The sequence below is a fragment of the Peromyscus californicus genome, unplaced genomic scaffold (genome assembly GCF_007827085.1).
Source record: "Peromyscus californicus insignis strain IS unplaced genomic scaffold, ASM782708v3 Scaffold_10__1_contigs__length_136768540, whole genome shotgun sequence".
Classification (NCBI taxonomy): Eukaryota; Metazoa; Chordata; class Mammalia; order Rodentia; family Cricetidae; genus Peromyscus; species Peromyscus californicus.
Genome location: NW_026294391.1, coordinates 42,786,388 through 42,809,595, shown reverse-complemented (window position 1 = coordinate 42,809,595; position 23,208 = coordinate 42,786,388). Strand labels below are relative to the sequence as shown.

Below are 23,208 nucleotides of genomic sequence, written 5' to 3'. Positions count from 1 at the left end.
CTGTGTAGCTCTGGCTGTCCTGGAACTTGCTCTGTAGATCAGGCTGGCCCCAAACCCAAAGAGATCCTCTTGCCTCTGCCTCCCAAGTCCTGGGATTAAAGGTGTGAGCCACCACTGATGGACATCCAAATTTGTACTCTCAATAGGTACACTATCAATAAGATAATCTTCGAATCAGAGGTACTGAGGGAACAATTGAACTTTTGCACATCATTTTAGTATCTTTTTTATTTAGTATTTATTTTTATTTATATTGTGGTAAGGAAGCTATTTTATTTTTTATTATAGAAAACAATTTGGAGTGACTTCCAAGATGCCTTGCCTCAGACACCTAATTCCTTTTGCAACTCTGCTAATCCACATGAAAAGTTTTACAAATCAAAATAACCTTTAACTCCACAATTACATGCTTAGACATTTATCTTGTAGTGAGCATCTGAGATGTCTGTAGAATAGCAACCACAATATTAGATATAATAGTGAACATTTTGAAATAATCTTAGTATAAAAAGCATCAGAATTCTCTTGGTAAATTTGGTTCAACTACAGAAGGAAATATTGGTCAGCTATTAAAATTATTAATTGAAGGATTGTGGGAGCCAAAGGAGTCAAGGACACCACAAGAAAACTCACAGAATCAACTAACCTGGGATCATAAGAGCTCACAGAGATTGGACTGACAACCAGGGAGCCTGCATGGGACTGACCTAGGCCCTCTGCATATATGTGACAGTTGTGTAGCTTGGTCTTTTTGTGGGGCTCTAACAGTGGGAGCAGGGGCTGTCTCTGACTCTTTTACTGGCTTTAGGGACTCTACTTCTCATATTGGGTTACCCTGCCCAGCCTTGATACATGAGGAGGTGCTTAGTTTTACTGCAACTTGATATGCCGTGTTTTGTTGATATCCATGGGAGTCCTGCCCTTTCCTGGATGGAGATGGAAAAGGAAGGGATTGGGGGGGTGGGAACAGAGTGGGGATGGGGGAGGGTCTGGGAGGGGAGGAATGGAGGAGGCTGTGGCTGGGATGTAAAATACAGAGATGAATAAATTTATTTAAAACTTATTAATGAATATGTAAATAGAAGTATTTTTAATATATTAGTGAGGGGAAAATCAAGTCATTAAACTTTAACTTTTTTTTGAGACGAGGTCTCATTGTATAGCCCTGGCTGGCCGGGAACTCACTGTATAGACAAGGTTGGCCTTGGTCTCTGTCTCCCAAGTGCTAGTGTACCATGCTTGCTTCTTCTGCTTCTTCTTTAAAAACAAATCCTGCCTGGTTCAAAATAAAAAGAGGCTGGAGATATAGCTCAGTAGTAGAGTACTTGCTAGTTTCTACAGGGGCTCTTCATTTTATCTTTGGACTGGGAGAAGAGAAGAAAAAAAAAAAGAAAACAGAAGAACTTGAACCTAGACATACAAACAGAAAAATATATCAACTAAATTTTGGAGTGTGTTTTATCTGAGTAGTGGGATTATTGATAATTACCCTTTTCCTGTTTGCCCTTACTGATGTAAAATTTTTCTAGTGAATGTATATTGCCTTTGAATTTAAAGAAGATAACATGAAGATTCAATCCATATTTAGTCTCACTGTCCTATTTCTGTAACACGACTTTAAACATTTTAGCATATTTTTACACACATAAGTGGAGCTTCTATGTGTATTTTCATATTCCATATGGATATTGAAAATATTTCTGACTTCTAGGACTAGTCCCATTCAGGCAGATCAGTTTCTTTCTGAGTGCACATGCCCACAGGCCTGACCTTTCTGGAAGGTATGATATGACATGGTTTGAAAGGTGTGAAGATGTTTCACCTAGCTCGTCAAAGCTCAGAGCTTATGGTTGACATTCTACCACCAGAGAGCCATCCCTCAGGCTTATGGATTTTTACCCCATTAAAATGCAAATAACCAGGGAGAAGTATACATTAAACTTTACCTGTCACCTGCGTTAAATGAGTGTAACGGATCATTTTCTGCGAATAGGTTTTAATGGGGAAGACATGGGAATTTAAGGGGGGAGCAGAGAGAAGAAAGTATGAATGAATATACATGGCATCTGAGGAATAATTAATATTCATAATAGTAATATTTTTATTTATGGTTTATGAGTCACTAAGGAGTATGTTATCACATTTAATCTTAATTAAATTAAATAGTCTGGCTGTTGCCAAGACAATCTTCAGCCTTCATAATTTTTCCAGCGGAATTACTAAAAGCCATAGTCCTACTCATGGAGAAATACTCTTTTAACTCTCCCCCTTTGTCTTCTAATCATGTGTGGGATTAAAAGACTGTCCAAATAACTAGTTAGGATAGAACGAATCAGGAAAACATTATTATTTCTTACTTAACCCATTATTCATGTATTTAAAAAAAATACTAACATTTTCTAGGAACTTTTGTTATGAAAGATAGTGACCAACTGGAAACAAAAGAAAATACATAGTTAAATACTTGACAATATTTGTGAGCATGGATCTTTTCATTAGCCAGTTGAGAATAAAACAGACAGGAATATGGTGATATTTTATTTGTGCTGAAATGTGGTGATACTTTATTTGTATGTTAATAAATAAAGTTTGCCTGGAGATCAGAGGTCATAGGCAGCCATAAATAAAAGTCAGGTGGTGGTAGCACACGCCCTTAATCTGATCACATGGCAGGCAGAGTCTCTCTGTGTGGTCAAGGACACAGCCAAGCGTGGTGACACATGCCTTTAACCCCAGTACCAATCATAGAGACCTGGAGGTCTGTACAGACAGGCAGTGATGAGGAAGTGATGTGGCTGGGCAATGAGAAGGCAGAACAGCAAGGCAATAAAGGCGTAGGTTAGACAGGAAGAAGCTGGTTTGCTCTTGGGAAGCTACATCGGCGTGGTGAGCTAAGGTTAGCTGGTGGCTATCACTCTGATCTCTACGGCTTTCACCCCTGTATGTGGCTCTGTGTTTCTTATTTAATAAGACTGTTTAGAACTTCGTCTACACAGGAAAGGACAAATTAGCAATAAAAGAATGGACTGGGCCTGGAGATGTAGTTCAGTGAGGAAAGTGTTTGCTGTGAAAGCATGAGGACCTGACTTCAGATTTCTAGCACCCACTTAAAAGCTGGGAAGAGGGGTATCTCTGTAACCTCAGTGACATAGAGGTAGAGACAGGGGACTCTCCAGAACTAGATAACTAGTCACTTTAGCTGGTTTAGTGAATTTAAGGATCAGTGAGAGATCCTGTCTCAAAAATAATTTTTTGTAATCATAGAGCACAATAAAGAAAGCCATTCAGTATTGACTTCTGTTCTCCATATGCATGTGCATATATGTGTACATTCATACCTGCATGCACATGTGTACATGCCCACACCTGTCCTTAGTGCATGAGCTGGCTTTCTGGAGCCTGGGGTCTATGCTGGGACACTTTGCTCAGCCTGGGTGAAGGGAGGAGGGGACTGGATGGGCCTCAACTGAATCTACCAGGCTGAGCTCAATCCCCAGGGGAGACCTTGCCCTGGAGGAGATGGGAATGGGAGGAGGATTGGGGGGGGTGGCCTGGGGGGGTCGGGAAGAGGGAGGACAGGGGAATCCGTGGTTGATATGTAAAATTAAATTAATTATAAAAAAGGAAGTACATACACTACACAGGCACACAGAGTCACATACATAGACACACATGCACCACACACACACACACACACACACACACACACACACACACACACACACACACCAGATGTTTGAAGGGAGACCCTGTAGAATAACTTCCTTCCTATATATAAATTAAGTAAAACTGCAGTGTAATGGTTAAAAACAGACTCTGTAACCATCTTCTTAAGTTTGAATTCTGGCTTGCTTATAAACCTGCTGTGTAAATGTGGATTTCTTAATTTCATCATCAATAAAATGAGTATAATTTCCTCATCATTAAAATGAGTATAATACTTGAACAACCTCATGGACTTGCTAGAAGAACCAAATCAATTAATGTTTGTAAAATTGCATATCAAAAAGTAACTGCATTAAGTGATGTTAAAACCACCTACATAATCATGTAGGACCCCAAAATAATATATCAAATGCTAAGAGGTATTAATTATATGGAGTAGAACTGTGGCTTTTAAGTACTCCAACACACACACACACACAGATACACACACACACACGTTTCTATGGAAATGTATTATATATATATATATATATATATATATATATATATATATATATATAAAACTTACAAATTACAAAGTAAATGCAGTTATACATATATATATAGTACATTTCCATAGAAACATATATAACCATAGAGATATTAAAAATTAACAAAACTAATTAGAGGAAAACAGGTGCTTGCCAATTAGATATGCATTGTGATACTAATAGAATGTTCCAGTAAATCTTTCAGTAAACTAAAGCTGTCTCTCTTAGTATTAATTACAAAACATGTAATTTTTATTATAACATATAAATATTGCAGTTGATTACAAATTTCAATGAACAAATCATGAAAACTGGTAAATAAAAGGAACAGTGAAAATGAAGGATAAAGAGAAGTAAGGATAATTAAGGAAAGGGAACAATTGGAGATGAAAGAATTTAATGACTTTGTTACTAACTATAGCTGGGTGTGGTGTCGCATGTCTGTAATTCCAGCACTTGAAAGGCTGAGGCAAAGGATAATGAGTTTGAGGTCAGTTTCAGGCATGTAGTGAGACCTTGTCTCACAAAAACAAAGGCTAGGAATTTAGCTCAGTGGTACGACAGTTGCTTAGCATGAATAAGGCACTGAATTTCATCTCTAGCATAGAAAAATTTAGACTCATAATAACACATATTGACTGATATTATCATGATGATATAATGATCAGCTTTACAAAATGAGTTGATACAGGCAGTGATATTCAAAATATTCATGAAGTCAGTACTGGAGAACAGACTACAGGAAACAATTGTATTTTAGCTGGTGACTAGAGAAAACCATCGAACTAGGCCTTGTGTTCCACCAAGCTACAGTTTAGGATGAAACATAACCTCTCATGTATCTGACAGAGATGCCTGTTAATTGAACTCTTTCTAATTGTTTAGCTACCAAGACACAATGAAGAGGTTAATCAGTCAACAATGAAAATGACTTACTAGAAAGGAAGTGCTGGGATGCTGGTCCAAAGTCCCTGTGGGCTTCATGCAGCTGCCTGACACGATCCTCCACAGCCACCTGGGAGGAAAGAAAGAGAAATGATATTTTCTCAGCATTTTTAATGAAGAACAATTAAAATACTGCTTTCTTTATGGTAAGATGTTTTGGGTCTCTAAGGCTAAGAACAGCAAAGCAACAATTCATAACTCTGGTTTTAATATGTCCTAACTGTAAATGGTCTTCAAGACTCATTTTTACCAAACCAAGTTCAAACACAAATAACTTGTTCTTTTCTGACAGTTATAAAATGCTACTTTTTACTCTCTCTTCATTGGAAACCACCAATAAATTGCGCATTCTGATTTATTTTACAAAATGCTGGGGAAATTGTCTCAGATATTATACTGAGTACTGATAGTATCTTGTAAATATATATTTGGCTTTGACTAATGATTTTTGTTAAATTAATTTTAATTAATTATTACTAGTTACAGAGTTTTAGTTAATTCTTAACAATAAACAACCAAAGGTTGGTGATAATTATTAGCTTGGCACTGATGTCACCCACCTGAAATTTTAGTACTTGAGAGGCTGAAGTAGGAGGATCATGCATTACAGCTATCTAGAGCTATATAGTGGGACCCTAACTCAACTCAACAAATGAGAACAAAGCAAATTGAAATAAAAAGTACAGTAAAACAATTAAGTTAAAAAAGGATGAGTTGGAGAGATAGTTCAGTCACTAGAGTACTTGCAGTGACAAGGACAAGGACTTGAGTATGACGAGTTCTAGAACATAAGTCAGCAGTTCTCAACTTAGGTAATGCTGTGACCCTTAATAAAGTCCCTCAGGTTGTGGCGACTCCCAACCATACAATTATTTCATTGCTACTTCAAAACTGTAATTTTGCTACAGTTATTAATCGTAATGTAAATCTCTGATATGCAGAATATCGGATATGTGACCCTGTGAAATGGTCATTAGATCCCCAAAGGGGTCTCGACCCACAGTTTGAGAACCACTGATGAAATTATTAGTACTGTGTGTGGTGGCACATGCTTATAATGCTAGTGCAGGGGAGGAGACCAGAACATCCCCAGAGTTTACTGGCCAGTCAATGTACCTAAATTGGTTTTTCCAGGCCATTGAGAGACACTGTCTCAGAGGAAATGGATGGTGTTCATGATGATGACACCTGTGGTTGTTTTCAGGTTCCCACATGAACACACACATATATGCATATGTACCTACACACACATTCATGTATACACACACACACACACACACACACACACACACACACACACACATCAAAAAAGCAGAGGCAAGGCTTAAATTTGTGGTAACACAGGGTAGGTAATGAGATGAAAGAAATTTTCAGAGTTCAGTTTTCAGCACATTTAGAAATTAATAAGAAATATGCCCCAGGCAGCATGGAATAAATCTTGTCATTCTTTTTTTCTATTATGTTTTTCTATAATACGTTTACATACTGTCCTGTTTAAGCTTACTGAATTCCATTCTTGGTAGGGAAAGGGGGAGACCTTTTGGAAGGTGTGAAATGATGCACTTTGTCATCTGGCATTTCACCAACTCAGTATTAGTGGTGGCCCCAGGCATCCTCCTCAAAAACTCTGGATCTTAGTTAGGTTGTCAACAGCCCATGCTAAACAAGGAAATGTTCAGAGAGTGCCCACAGGCACCAGAATTTAGGTTCTTGTGCTGTGCAGAATCATCTGTAAAGAAAGCAGTTCTCAATCTCATTAAGTAGTCTAAACTAATGTCAACCCTGACTTTGCAATATCAATGAAATACCTAATGTAGATCTAGAATTTTTTACTCTTTCTCTAGCTTTGTCTATCTTTGGTTGAGACTCACTAAGCAAGGTTTCAAAATGATGCAGGATTTCCCTCATTATAATACACAGGGAAGCACTAGAAACATTTCAGATTTGTTTACCCGGATTTAGACCTTTGCTCTGTCAGCCATACTCTAACTGCTGAGTCTACCAGTCAGCTGTCCTGCAATATTCCATATATATATATATATATATATATATATATATATATACATATATATATATAGTGGGGTTTCATGTCATCATTACACCTCCCCAGAAGGCCCTAACCACCTTCTCTCCCACTGATTGTATGCTCGGGCTGAAATGCTTAATTTTCTATCTCCAAGGTGAGAATCAATTGCTTCCTCAGCATGCTCATAGCACATGGTTTATACATAGGGCATTTGTATAGAATCATCCAGAAATCATAAGGAAATGAGGGTCTCCTAAAATAGAACATGAACCTCTTGGGGGTAGGGGCTTCTCCTCGCATGTGCATGTCTCCACTCCTCCCTTCATATGACTCCCTGGAGTCTGTATAGTGGAAGTGATAGCAAATATTTGCTTAAAGACTAATTGTCAAAATAAATGGATCCTAAATTTCATGAGTACCCACTAGTTTGGTTTGGTTGTCTGTGTAGGTTTCCCCATCATGGTCTTGATGCCTTTGCTGCATAGAGAGACAGTTGTGTAGCTTGATCTGCTCAAGGGGCCCTCTGGCAGTAGGACCAGAATCCATCCCTGGTGCATGAGTTGACATTTTGGAGCCCACTACGTATGGTGGGATACCTCGCACAGCCTTGAGGCAGGGGAGGGGCTTGGACCTGCCTCTACTAAATGTACCTCCCCATGGGAGGCCTTACTTTCTTGTAAGAGGGAATGGGGGGTGAGTTGGGAGGGGGAGACTGGAGGGGCAGGAGGAGGGAAGAGTGGGATCTTTGATTGCTATGTAAAATGAATAAAAATATTTTCTTAATAAAACAAAACCAAAAACAAACAAACAAAAAGAATTCTCCTCAAAAATAATGGATCCTGTATCTGTATGTGTGCATCTTGGGGGGACGGGGAGAGCAAGAGGCAGAGGGAAAGAGAACAAAAAAGAATATCCACCAATGTTCATTTTATATCTGTGATAGTCAGTTTTATGTGTAAATTTCACTGTTCCCAAAATAGACATTATTTCTGAGTGTCTCTGTATAGGTATTTTTAAATGATTTAAAAAATGAAATTGTCATTGGAATTTGTAGTTTCAGCAAAGTAAATTGCCTTCCCCAAGGTGGGTATGCCTTATGCAAATCAGCTGAAGGCCTGAAACAAACAATAAAAGTAGGCTCGTTTCTGTCCTGGTCACCTACTTCAGCTGGCACATAATCTGCCCTGGGACTGAGATTTACTATTTTGCCTTTGGACTTGGATCTGCTCTCTACCACCAGCTGTTCTGGGTTTCTAGCATATTCACATAAGATCACAGAACTTCTTAGCCTCCATAGTTTTATGAGCTAAAACCTTCCAAGCAAATCTATCTATCTATCTATCTATCTATCTATCTATCTATCTATCTATCTATCTATCCTCTCTCTTTTTCTCTTTCTCTCCCACTCTTCTTCCCTTCCTGCCCCCTCTCCCATCTATCATCCATCTCTTTCACCCTCCTACTTGGGTCCTAGGGAATCCTGACTAATATAATGTCTCTGTAAATTTTTGCTATTATGGTTAATAAATGAATAAGGATAAGGTATAATGAGCAGGGTATCATATACAAAACAAAATGCCTAACATTTTTTTAATGCTATGTATATAGGAATACAAATCGAAATTTTATTCTTTACAATAACACTGTAACAAGTAACATTACTCCTTAATTCCATCGATATAGAAACTGAGGCATGAAGGTTTAAAAAGAAACTTGCTCTGACTGGGTAGGCTGGTGTATGCCTGTAATACTTGCACTCAAAAGGCCAAAGTAGAAAGATTGCAAGCTCATAGCCAACCTGAACTACATAAAAAGCTTAAAACTAACCTAGGCTACAAAACAAGCACCTGTCAAAGCAAAACAAACAAAATAACCAACAAACAATTTACTGCTAAAGCTTTGTAAGTTGGAAAATTAGCATTGGGAATATTCAAACTTCTTCAGTCTGGTTATTGCTCTTAATAGCTTTGTAGAAGATTAAAAGAGAACATTGTAAATATTTGGAAAGTAGTTAACTTTTAAATTTCTCTCTCTCTCTCTCTCTCTCTCTCTCTCTCTCTCTCTCTCTCTCTCTGTATACCATATTGTGGATTGAGTCCAATGCCTTGCACATGCTAAGAAAGTTCTTTATCATTGAGATATATCACAGCCTATAAATGTCTTCATGTTCTTATCAATTAATTTGTCTTATAGAGACCAAATCAAGTGTGTACCTCTATAAACTTTTAGTCACCAATTCATTTTATGATCCAATATGAGACCTATTCTTAGTCTTTAATAAAACATGATACCATAAGCTTTCACAGAAAAGCTATGGAAGAACACATATAAATACACTATGAATTTTATATATATATATATATATATATATATATATATATATATAATTATTTCTGAATTTAGAATGTATCATTTCATGAACAAATGAATCAGGAGATAAATGTGAACGTTGGGAAACAGAAAGGAGAAGATTGGTCAATGATCAGAGATCCTTTTTTTTTCATACTGTTAAAGAAATCCTCATGACTAGATGGGGGTAGACTGTGAGTGTGCCACAGGCCAAGTCCTTTAGTGACAATGGTGGCCACTTCATAGGAACCACATAGATGTAGCACCTGAGTCAATTGCAGTCCCTTAATTTCTAAAGGCTATGGCTAAAAATTTGTCATACAAGGAGAACAATGATAATTTCTAGTGTACACCTAGGGTTGTCAAGACTTGAAAATAAGATCAAAGTGAATTTCTCTCCTTATGACTCAAACTTAATGAAAACACAGGAGGAGACTCAAATTAAAAATGTATCCTGTCCTGGAATGAAATAGTCAGGAAACAGTCCTAAAGTATCCAAGAATTAAGCATAATTTTTTTTACTTTATAAATTGTCACAGGAGCAAGGTTTTCTGTAGAATGAATGCAAATTGAATAAAGAAATAATTGTGAGAGAGAAAAATGTGAAGGGAACCAAGGTTTTCACAGGCTATAGTTCCTTACCAACAAAGTACTTTATTCTGTGAGCAATTTTTCATGGAAAACAAATTTGATAAATTTTTGAAACAATAGCTCACATGCATCAGACCTTTTGAACTGGCTGTGTTTTTAACTAATATGAAATAATATGTAAACCAGAACATCAGAAACAGAAAGTAGATACCATGACCTTGCACTGGCAATTGTAATTATTCTTTCTGTTTTTTATTCACTTTATGTATATTTGTTAATATTAAAAAGAATGCATTAACCAAAGACCATCATCTCTATTTTTTCAACGCTTAACTGGCTGGGAAGTGAGACCTGGTGATAAGCTCTCTTTTGAGAAACTGAAGCTTCTGTGACCAGTTAGAGACTGTCCCAACGGACTGGACAGAGCGTGATATGTGCAGCAATCAACACAGCACTCTATGGAACATCAAAGAAGACACATAGTTCTGGTTTGGTCTGGTTGGAACCTGCACAGGTCCCCGTGTGTTGTCACAGTCTCTGTGAGTTCATATGTATACCAGCCCTGTTGTGTCTGGAAGATGCAGGTTCCTTTGAGTCAGCCACCACCTTTGGCTCTTACTCCTTTTCAGCATAGATCCCTGATTCTTGATGTGAAAGGTTCATTCTGAGTGATCCAAAGGGAGTTGGGAGAAGGGAAAGAATATGATCAAAATATATGGTATGAACGAACATTTAAAAAATAAATTGAAAAAGAAGGTTCACAGTAATATTTTGAAGGAAGGTGATGCATTCAATTGAATATCAGGGCTTATTTTGATTTCTTTGTATGCGGCTGAGGGTAGAAGCCAGGGCTTCACACTTTTAGTTTGTAAGCATCCTCCCATTTTGCCACTCTATACCACGAGTTAATTTTTGAAATAGTGTACTTCTTTATTTCAAATCTGGGAGGCTGGAAAAAAGATTATTAGAAAATGGAACAGTGATATTTGTGTGCCAGAATTCATGTGAAATATAAGAACCTTTAACTGACAACAATATTTAAGTCATTAAAGGAAAGGAAAGGAAGGATTAAAAAAGGACAAAAGGGAGGATAAAAAGGAGGCAAAATGAACTTAGGAAGGTGAGCTGAGCAAAAAGTTAAAGAAGTTTAAATGAAATTGTTTAAACGGACATGAGGAATAGATTAATAGGTCATGGCCCTTGTTTCCTTTTTTACAGAAGCAATACGAATAGAACATCTTTCTGGAAGCATACATCCTGTTTCTACCATTTGATCATAGGCCGCGAAAGCTTAGAACTGGAAGAAACCTTATCTATTGATACACAAGGGTCTATTCTTTAGAACTGTCCCAGATGGGCAAAACCCTGCCATCTGCTCTGGGAGTACTCATAATCTAGTTTGCAGCAATTCTTCACTACATGCATGCTGGAGGAGAAAATGAAGGTCTTTTTTATATGCTCTGTGAGAACAGGGGACATAACTCTCTTTCCTGGGCTATCTCCAGAGAGGAGCACAGTACCTAACATACAACAGGTGTTTAGTTCATGTTAGCTGACATGATTATTGTACATATTACTCTTGAATTTTTACCATGACAAGTACATTTTAAATAAACGATCTCTTTTTCAACATTCCTAATGTTGAATATTTGGAATTCACTTTGGAATATCACTTTTCTGTTTTCTTTTCCTTTCTCTTCCTTCCCCTCCCTTCCCCTTCTTTCTCCCCTATTTCCTTCAATTTGATAATGAAAGTAAAAAAAATACTTTGATAATGAAAGTTAAAAAAAAACATTATATTCATTTTGCCTATGATGTTAGGTTTTGGACAAATTAATGCAATCAAGCATAAAGAACCCCAAACCCTAAATGTCTCCAATATTTCTATTCTACTTTTAAAATAAACATATTTGAGAGTTATGTATATTATTCTTTGCTTTCATTTTTTGATGAGTTCTGTATAATGTGCTGTTTGTGGATACCTTTTATAAGTCCAGTAAGAACTCTTTCCTGGGTTTCTAATGTGTATTTGATTTTGCTTTGTGTGGTACCAAGGATTGAACTCTGGGCTTTATAAATGATTGGCATGTGCTTTGCTACCAAGCTACCCTTAGCTCTAAAAGCATAGCAAAGCAAAGCAAAACAAACCACTTCTCTACATTCATTCATTCAGAAGATAATTACTAGAATGCAGGTTCCTGGTCTATGAGACAGAGGTGCTATATTGTTCACAGCATAGCACAGTGTCTAGTATATAGGAGATGCTCAGAAATATTTACTAAGGGAATGAATGAAAGTCTTGACTCCCCATACTCTGTTAGTTACTGTGCTAACTATGAATACAGTAGAACTCAAAGGGTAATTTGAGGGAAATGAATGAGTATCAAATCATTCAACAAGTCTTAACTCTCAGCTCTTTTCCATTGCTCAATACATTCCTGTGTTAAATTGAAAGATTTCTTTCTTTGTTTCTTTGTTTCTCTCTCTCTCTCTCTCTCTCTCTCTCTCTCTCTCTCTCTCTCTCTCTCTCTCTCTCTCTTTCTTTCTCCCTCCCTGCCTCTCTTTCTCTCTCCCTCCCTTCCTTCTTTCTTTCCTTTCATTTTCTTTTTCTTTTTTTTTTTTTTTTTTTTTTTTGGTTTTTCTCTATGTAGCCCTGGCTGTTCTGGAACTTGCTCTGTAGACCAGGCTTGCCTCAAAGTCAGAGATCCATCTACCTCTACCTCCTGAGTGCTGGGATTAAAGTGTGATACTACCAATGCCAGCTCTGTATTTCTTTTTTTCTTTAAATCTGCTTTAAATCAGCTGAGAGATTAAAAACAGAAAAGAAAAAGAACACAGATAAACAATTACAGCTCTTAGGAAATGGTACTATCTAAATGTAAGTGCTGATGACTTTGTTTTAAAATTTCAAGGACTTCCACTTTTCTCTTGACTTGCTGGTTAATCACATTTAAATTATTGTCTTCTCTAGAGGTTTATGAGAGGCATAGTAATCACCTGATGAGGAAATGCCTTGCTGGACAATGTGGATTCTTTCTAATTACCAAGGGTTCTTCCTGATACCACAAAGAAAGCATGTTTACCACAGGCTACAAAAAATTTAACTAGGCATGTGCATTTTGATTGTCTGGCTCTTACTTTGTCTTGAAGCTTGATGAATACCCATGCTCATGTTAGAACCATACTCTACACCTATACATTTGAAGCTATTAAAAATAAAAACAACAAAGTAAAACAAGCAAGCATAACCCTTCAACTCCTCTCTCACTGTGAGCATAGTGAGTAATGTCCTCTATCCACATACCTGTAGACTCTGGTAGTATATGTGTAGTCCACAGTCTACACATGAATTTTTGGCACATAATTTTGAAATCTACAGTTTTTTGTGAGTTATATATTTGTGTTTAGAGGTCCTATGTAATCTGTTCTTGCTTGCAAATCCTTTTTTGTGTTAGATGACAGACCCTCCAGCTACTCTGTTCCTCTCCCCCAAATCAGACCGTGCCTCCTTAAGCTGTATCTTCCCTCTCTCCTTGGACAGATATTTGATAAGAAAATATGTTGTGCTGTGACTTTGAAGCTCTTCCCCATTATAGTTGCAAGATAAATTTTCGGTGGGCTTGCGAGATGCCAGAGTAGGGAAAGAGACTTAGTGTACAAGCCTTGCAACTTAAGTTTGATCCCAGAACTCAAAGATGGAAGGAGAGAACTGACTCGACAAATTGTCTCCCGACTTCCACACAAGTGCTATGGCACACATGCTCATACAAATACACAATATGCACACACATAATAATAATGAATAAATGTTTATAAAAGTTAAGTTTATGGGGTTGGAGACGTGGCTCAGCAGTTAAGAGCACTTGTCATTCTTTGAGAGGACCCAGCTTCAGTTCCTGGTATTCATATAGTGGCTCACAACCATCTATAACTCTAACTCCAGGGGATCAGTAGCACTCTTCTGACATTTGTTGGTACTAGGCACAAATGTGGTACATATACATACACACACACATACAAACATTCATCACATAAAAATAAAACAAATAAATCTAAAATAATTTAAAGGGTAAGTTTATGGTCTTATTTAGTGCTTGTCTCTGTGTCCCTCAGTATGTAGGTCAGCCTAGGTCAGATCTCATGGCATGAAGATTGTCTACCTCCTTGAAAAACCTGTAAGAGTCAAAAACTCTCTTTGTTCTCTGGAGCCAAAGGGCTTGCCCCTCCCTTCAGGATCTCAGCTATGCTGTATATGGTGGCTATCTATCCAAATGCAGCTCTTCTCTGGATTTGAAGGGGAGGCTGTCTACAAGGTGGTGCTCTATATCTTCTAATGCCCTCCCACTTTGAAGTCCATCATGGCTGCCATGTCCTTCTCTCCCAATAAAGCTCATTCGAAAGAACAATTTCGTATCAACTCCTTAGTCAAGCCTCTTGAGTTCTAACAACATATACCATTCATGAATATATGTTTAAACATCATTCTGAAAACTCAATTGAGACTATTACAGCAGCAGTTAATTTCAAGTAATTTCCAAGTAATTTCAATCCTTTTCAACTTAAAATTAGTATTCTTTGAATTCTCATTTCGTTGTAAAGATTATTATTATTTTCTTTTATGTGTATGTGTGTTTTGCCTGCATGTATATCTATGCACCATGTGCCTGGTACCTGCAGAGCTGTTAAGAGGGTATCAGATCCCTTGTAACTGAAGTTATAGGTGGTTTTGAACCACCATGTAGGTGCTAGGAACTAAACCCAGGTCCTCTGCAAGAGCAGGCAGTGCTCTTATCTGCTGAGCCAGCTCTCCAGTCTATGAATTCTCATTTCTACTGAACTGTAACTGAGGAAAAATATGTTCTGATGTAAGGTTTGGAATATGTATTTGTGATACATACAGTTCTGTGGCCAAACAACTTGGCCTTCCTGAGTACAAGGCTGACTGGATGCTCTTCTTGCATTTATGTTTTCTTAACATCAGGACACTTAGAAGTTAAATGGAGCTTTTCAGGTTAGATCTCAGGGTTAACACAGGTTCCACCCTGAGTGGAATTGTTAGCTGATTTTTGTCATGGAAACTAATGTGTGTCACTTGAGACCAGCTTTTATTACTCTTTTTTTTTTCCTAAATGGATTGTTAATATGTTACTCATCCTGGTCTCAAATTCTGATGCTCCAGAAATCATCTTGCCTTAACTGGGATTTTGATAGTGAGATTACATGCATACCTAATCCACCTTTTAAATGTTCCTCTTATATAGATTTTCCCTCATTCTATTTTATATTTTTGTGTTGACTTATTTCTTAATACTTTAAAAGGTTTATTTACTGTTTGTGTGTGTGTGAAGGTTTACGTGCAACATGTGTGTGCAGTTACTTGTGGAGGCCAGAATAGGGTGGCAGGTCTCCTAGAACTACAGTTGTAAGTCACTTGATGTGTGTATTGAGAACCAAACCCAGATCCACTACAAGAGCAGCAAGTACTTCTAACAGCTGGACCATCTCTCCAGACCCTGAATTCTTAATCTTTGACTCCTCTTCTTTTTTATATCTTTGGTGGTGCTGGGGTTGAACTCAGAGTCTTTCAAATTTTATCAGTGAGCTATGAGGGCTAAAGTTCTGCTTTAAGTTTAATTTCTGTACTGAAGAGATCTATAGAACAAAAGTGCCTCTAACCTGTAGGCCCCAATTGCCCAAGTACAAATAACTTCCTGGAATGCTGGGGGCTGTTCATGTAAGATAACAAGCCATGTGCGCTTTTGCTTCTGTAACCAAGCTTGGTTGATCCAACTGCATAGTATGTGCTTGATCACACATAGGCAGGAGGTATATAACCAGGGAGTATGCCAGGATGTATGCTTGCCCCTGATTGGACAAATGTGGGAAATTAGACAGCCTTGTGGGTTCCCTGACTAATGTAATTTGGCACCATGTTCTGGGAATCCCGGCTATGGACCTGACTATTGTCTATTGTCTTGGCCAGTATTTAATAAAACTTGCTTCAAATTTGCCTCAAAATTTGTGGTAGTGATCTTATTCTTGCCTAGTGGGATTAACAGAGCTCCATCCCCAGCCCTGACTCCTTTCCCCCTCACCACTTTATCTTCTATACAATCCACCCGAACAGCATATGGACTCAGTGGGTGAACAGATAGTGCCTCAGATGAAGTGGCTATGGATCCCTGCCATGATGAGAAGTGGAGTCCAAGCCTGGATCTGGCCCATCTCCAGCAGCATTAGTTCCTCACTTCTGAAGAACTCTTTCATTAATCGGAAAGCAAGAGTAGACAGACAGCAAGACTGTGGTTGAGGCTTTTAGCTCCCACCTTAGGAAGTTTCTAAACTGCACTGTAGAAAATTGTTTGTTGCTTTCCATGTGCATGAAATTGCTGGATTCTGTGATAATGCAGTCAGGTTATATCAACACTCAGCTGACTTAATAGACTCAAGTACCTTAAGGGTATCATTAATTTTAATTTAGGAAAGTGGCAATCAACCCCTTATCCTGCTTCATTTGTCAAAATCTTGACTTTGTTACCACTACTGATTGTTATCAAAATTGTGAAGGGGGAATCATAGGAAATGTTTCTTCTACATTCCTTGTCTCAGAGATAAAAGTTGAATCACTCAGCTTAGATGATGTAACTTGATACAGATTTTATATTTAAAAAATAGGTCCCATTTTCAAAGCTTTCCTAATGCAACTCCTGATTTGCAACAGGAACCAAAAGTCAAGTGGCTCTCACCTTGCAACACCATTACATGAAATCATTTACATTTCAGCTTTTGCTATTTATTCTGCAGCTTTATTTATTCCACATTTGGAAGATATTGCTCTCACAGAAATTTTCTGAGGCCGTTGGAGCATTCCTTTCTAGGGGCATTTCAGGCCATAAGTAGCATAATGTTCACATTGTAATTACATAATTATGCCTCCTGGTATTAGAACACAGGAGTGTTCCCAAGGACCAGAAGTGGTAATTTGAAATAACTGTCAATGAGATAAAATAGAATTGGTGACATTAAAAAAATAAAGGGCAGCGTATAGAGTGGTTTGTAAATCCATACTAAAATGATTAAAACAGGTTGAAATCATGAAGATAAATACATGAAAATGATAAAGCAGCAGAAATTAAACATTTTTCATCTTATATTTTGGCCAATAACACACCTGAAGATTTTTAATGAAGACATGAAGGGAAAAATTGCTGAAGGTTTTTTTTTTTTAACAAAGAAATCAACACTCCTCATCCAACCTTCTGCTTTAAGCCTTTCCAAAGCTACTGTCCTTGACTCCCTTCACAGCCAATTTGCCTGCATATCCCCAGACTCTGTGTGTCAGGAGTGGGTTTCCAGGAACGAGCTCGCCTCCCTGGTCACTTCTCTTTGTGTTGTACAGCTGGCAAACCAGTGTCAAGCCACTCTTGAACAAACCAGTAAGCAGCAAGGTCTCATCTCCTGTATTGCCCCGCCCTACCGCATTCGAGCCATCTCTCTTTTGGTGCAGAGCAGAAGGTAAGAGACATGTGAAATAAATGAGTCCTTAATGAAGGGGAGAAGACAGACTCACACACTTGTTATTTGCGGCCGTGGCAGCAGCAGTGGCCATTGTGCTGGTGGTAGTGGTAGGGTGCTGTCTATTTGATAGAATAGGAGTTAAAACTCAGACCTGGACTTGCCCGTGGTTCTTCATATATATGTATATACGTATATATACATATATTTCTGATGTAGTACGCCTCCCTTCTCCCACTGCTTCCCTCCTTCTTCACACCACCTCACTCCAACCCTAAGGCTGTTTGTAAGCTGCCTGAATAATCATAAGACTTCCCTGAACTATTTTAGATATTTTCACTTCAAATCTAAACCAAAGCTATTTTTCTAAATGTGGCTTTACATAGTGCAGAAAACTACAGGGAAAAAAATTTTCCACAATACAATGTGATCTTTTACAGGAGAAACAAAAGATTGAATTTCTAGGTCATCACAGAAGTAGGTACACTTCCCAGAGCAATAATCTGAGGTACTTTATGAGATTCTTCCTTTCACTAAAGCACAAAATCCTAAAATCCATCAGGATACGTGCACTGTACCTTGACTCTCTTTTTAATCCTCAAGTGAAACCAAGACAGTAAAGTGTAATAAAAATGCATATAGCCCCAGGCTTTGTGCCTTAGCAAAGAGAAAAAATAAGCTTCTTGACTTAATATGTCTACTGTGAATAATCAGCTCCTGCATTTTGGGATTTTTGCCTTATAATCTTAATGTATAGTAGTGAACTTCACATTTGTGATGTGACAAGAATAAAGATTTTTTCTTTCTTTAAAGGAGAGACCCCCCTCCATCTTTGAAAAGAGAGACATAAACTAAGTTAAACAAAAAAAAAGGGGTAAGGAATATATATGTTTCCCCCGTCATTTTACCCTGAGTTGAGAAAGGAAAGAGAAGGTCAAGGGGCCCCAGGTTATGTGATGATGTTGATGCTATGGGTAGCATTTGGTTTGGGGTTTTCTTAGTTCTATTCCCAGATGGTAAGCATACCCTTCATTCCCAACAATTGGTTCTTAGCTGGTTAATAAATATCCTTGGGATAATCAATGATCGCTCATAACAGGCTTCAAGTATCACAGCTGTGAATATTTGCATTTTAAGAACAACTTTAATTAAATAATTAAGCAATTAATTACTCAAATACTTACTGGGTGCTTATAAGGCACTTTGGTTGAAGGAGAAAGAAAAACTAAGAAAACAGGATTCTGTTGTTAGTGAATTTGTGAATATTTACAAAGAAGCATAATAAAGAAGAACAGGAAAGATTTTAATGTTGCACACACATTCTCTGCTTTGACAGTGCATTACAATTACCCAGGAAGTTCTTTAAAATTGTATCTGTTTATTATCTATTTATTTAGTGTGGGGGAGAGTGTCATAGCACGTGTATAAACAACACAGAAAAGCTTGTAGGAGCTGATTCTCTCCTTTCACTCTATGGGTCTTGGGGTGGAACTCAGGCTCTCAGGCTTGGCAGCAGGTACCTTTACTCACTAAGCCATCTCACCATATCTGGATCCCCTAGGAAGTTCTTAACTATTGCAGAGTCTTAGCTCATCTCTACAGTTTCTGAACTCACTTTTGGGAGCTTGGAATTTTGGAGTCTGGGCTTCCTTTCATATTCATGGATAAGTCTCATGTATAGCCTGGAGTAGGCGCTACCAACACAGTGGAAAAGGCACCAATTCTGAGTCAGGATGAAATGAGTTGGAGTCTCTTGCTTGCCTTTTGAACTTCAGTTTTATATTTAGCAATTTATGTGCCTCATTTTCCTTATCAATTAATAGAAATACTGAGTAAAAATAATAGTAGCAACAATAATAATAGCCAATGTGTAAGAGTATTTACTGTATTCTCAGTGTTGTTTTGAGTACTTTCTACCTAAATATTTCCTTATACATGACAAGGCAAACTCAGTAAATGCACATTACCATTTGTTTTACTCAGTGCTGTACCCTCAGGATCAAGGACAGTGCCTGCCTCATGGCAGACATATGTAAGTATTTCAAAGAATGAATAACTCTATGAACGAAGTACTCCAATTATGATCATTTTCAGAAGAAGAAATTAATGTCCAAAGAATGAGATGTCATGTAGTGCACAGTTGGAGAAACTACTTCCTGGCACCCAGTAGGTGTTCCATTTGCTTCCTAGTAACTGAAAAGTACTTAAAGAAGCATAAATAGCCCCAGGGGCTACCAAATATCTGGCTCAAATTAATGAGGATGTTGATTTGAACCTGGACCTTCAACATCAGGTATACTTTTGATGAACAAAGATAGAAGAGACATTCTGGATGGCAAGAGCACAAAGCGAAAAAATTTTGGCACTAATACATGTCTCTGGAATGCAAAGAAAAAGAGAACTTGATAATATATGGCTGGGAATGTAGCCTGGAGTCCAATCAGAGCAGTACTTTACTGTCAGGGTTAAGAATGGAGACTTCACTTAGTTGTTCATGGGAAGGAATTCAAGTACACTTTTTAAATAATTAATTGCTTTAAATTGTATTTCTTTTCAAAGTATTATTAATATGATAATAAAATCCAAGAAGAATGCACAAAAGGTTTAAAGCGTGATTCTCCTTTTTATCATGTCTCTCTAGCTATATGACTCCCCACTCGGTAAGGCTTACTACTGCCATTTCAATATCCTACATTAAAATATGAAAATAATATGGACAAAGTAGTGTTTTAGAATGAATGGAAATACAGAGAAAAAGAGACAAGGTCATGTTGCCAGAAAGAAACTTGATGATATGATAGCATATGAGGCGTCAAATGTCAGGGTATCAGAAAGGAAGAGCGCAGCAAGCCTTACAGTTTTATCCTAGGTGAGGAGATATGTAGTAAGCAAGGGGAGCCATTGGCTTTCTGCAGCATATGTTGATATACTGACAAAAGCACTGGGCTAGAGATAGAGTGCAGTTGGCACAGCACTTGTCCAGCATGGAAGAGGTCCTGGGTTTGTGTTTATCACAACCCAAAGCAGTAAAGCAAGAATGATTAAATAAAGAATAGATGAGATGGTGGAATAATTATGAGATGGAGGACAAAATCACTGCAATCACCTCACAAATTTCATACTGATTCTTGGCAAAATTTCTCCTGCAGTTTGGACGGAAATAGTATATTTTGCTAAAAAAAATCAGCTGAGACATAACAAATTCAACTATACATTATTGATTTGTGTCAAAAGGTAGGTGTTTGGTGGGTGGGGTATCTTATACCTGTAGTCCCTGCATTCTGAAAGCCGAGACAGGAGGATTGCTATGAAGTCTAGATCAGCCAGAGCTATATAATGGCTTGCAGGCCAGCTGGGTTATAGAGTGAGACCAAATCTCCAAACCAAAATGAAATGAAACAAAATCATTTTTAAAAAGTGAATGCTGGAGCAGAAGAAGAGTGGGTGGCTTTAGCAGGTACATCTCCAGAGAAAGTTTCCTATCTAATTTGCTGCTTTCACGTTAAACAGCATGGAGATAACCAGGGCATTTCTATTTTTTAAACAGTAATTGAATAAGCCCTGGAACTAAGAGAGGTGGGCTTTCTAGTCAATCCTTCCCCTCCCAACCCCCAACACTTTAAGTATTGTTATATACACACAATACTGTGTGTTTATCTTGTATATGATGAAAAGATGGAACATGAAAAATTCTGTTCTCAATAACCTTGTATCTTTTGAGGAGACAGTGCATCTGGGACTAAAGAAACATTCTTTAAATATCTGTGTGTTTTTTCACCAATAAAAGCACTGTGATTGTCTAGCAGAGGGAAAGTATGGAGGCCTGGTGTAAGAGGCCGACCCAGAGCTACCATCTCAGTGGTTCAGTGGTGAATGTGAATGGCGGAGGTTTCCTTTGTTTCTTTTTTACATGTGTCTTTGCCTATAATGTGTGACTATGTGCATGTGTGTTTGCTTGTGTGGGGACACATGTATGTGTACAGGGATATGTGAATGCATGTGGAGGCCCAAGGCTAATATCAAGACTCTTCCCTGATTACTCTCTACCTTATTCATGGAGGAAAGGTCTCTCAAAGCCACAGTTCATTCATGAAGCTCTCAAAAGTCAACTTGCTTTGGAGAATCTCTGTCTCTGCTTTCCCTACACTGTAGTTGCAGACAGGTCACACATTTCTGTGGTTTCTGGGGATCTGAACGTAGATCTTCACATTTGCATGGCAAGCATATTTTATCTGTTAAGCCATCTCCACAGTGTTAAAGGAATCTTTTTAAATAGGCAGCTTGTATGCCACTAGTGATATAATCTTTTTAAAAAAGATTTCTTTTAAAATGTGCATGTGTGTGTATGTGCAAGTGTGTTGGTACATGTGCTCATGTGTATGGATACCCATGGAAGCTATAGGAGATCATTAGAGCCTTTGGAGCTGGAGGCACAAGCAGTTGTGAGCCACTCAAGAAATTGCTGGGAACTAAATTTGGGTCCTCTAATCTTAGTGGATTCCAGGTTCCTGAAATTTCAATCACTATCACATAGTGTAGATTTTCTCTTTATTTTAATAAGCAACAGATTCATCATTTTCCTTTTTAATATCTTACACTTGTTTGCAAAAGCCTTCAAAATATAATTAGAATAATTTGTTTTCTTGTCTTTTCTTGCTGCATCATAATTGATTTTAAATGTTTTTGTAAATATAGGTGGGTATAAGGCACTAAATGATTTTGTATTTTAGATAAAAACAGTGGGTTGTCCATGAGTAAAGAGCTGGTATCACTACTGTTCCTAGTTGGCAATGATTTCAGTGCACTGATATCAAACTTTTTTTTCTAGAATTTTCCAAAGTAATGGTAAACTTCATATGTAGAACTTTTGAACATCTAGTCCTTGATCTAGGATTGAAGGTACATTTCACATCTTGAAGAAAACTTTCTTCTTTTTATTTTTGGTTAGCTGATCTTTTTATCCCTCCAGGCATTAACCAGTCTTTTTATTTTCCTAGCAGCTGCTCTGGAGCTAAATTCCCAGAAGGCTAAAACATCTATTAGATGGTTCAAAATGTATAGTGCTAAAATTTTGCCTTCCTTCTCTTATTATTGAGTAGAAGTCCCATAAAGGCAAAGATATGTTCTTGCAAATTATGAAGGGACATTACAGTAAAAATTCACTGATTTGACTATAATTTAAAGTGTTCACTATTCCAATAAGAGCTGGTACTGTTATTCAACATCATAACAGACAACTAAGGAATAATAGACTACTGTGAACTCAGAGTTACATAGCCCAAGGATATTTAAATACCCAAAACAGACTAGTGGTTTTGAAATAACACTGAAAAAAATACAGTATCCAGGATGCAAAGATTCCAGCAATTCTATTCAGTGTTTCTGTCACAAAATGAAATTAATTGGATAGAATTTCAGTAACAATTGTTGAGAGATGCAAATAAGAACAAAAGCAAACAATCAAGAATTTGTCAAAGACCAATCATTCTCCAGGGATCTTTTAGCATGTGTATGTATGACAGTATCTCTAGCTGCAGAGAAGTTTCTCAACTTTAGTACATTTCTGATTATATAATTCTTTGCAAT

The 23,208-nt window shown here is 37.6% G+C and overlaps 1 protein-coding gene across 11 annotated transcripts in view; it reads right to left on the bottom strand.

The window, feature by feature from the left end:
- Positions 1-23,208, bottom strand: part of Dmd (dystrophin) — a 2,242,690-nt gene that overhangs the window by 238,506 nt on the left and 1,980,976 nt on the right. For all 11 annotated transcript variants that reach the window (XM_052732199.1, XM_052732319.1, XM_052732309.1 and 8 more), the window contains one exon: positions 5,133-5,211. In XM_052732199.1, coding sequence (XP_052588159.1) covers positions 5,133-5,211 — 79 coding nt within the window. The remainder of the gene's footprint in view (positions 1-5,132; positions 5,212-23,208) is intronic.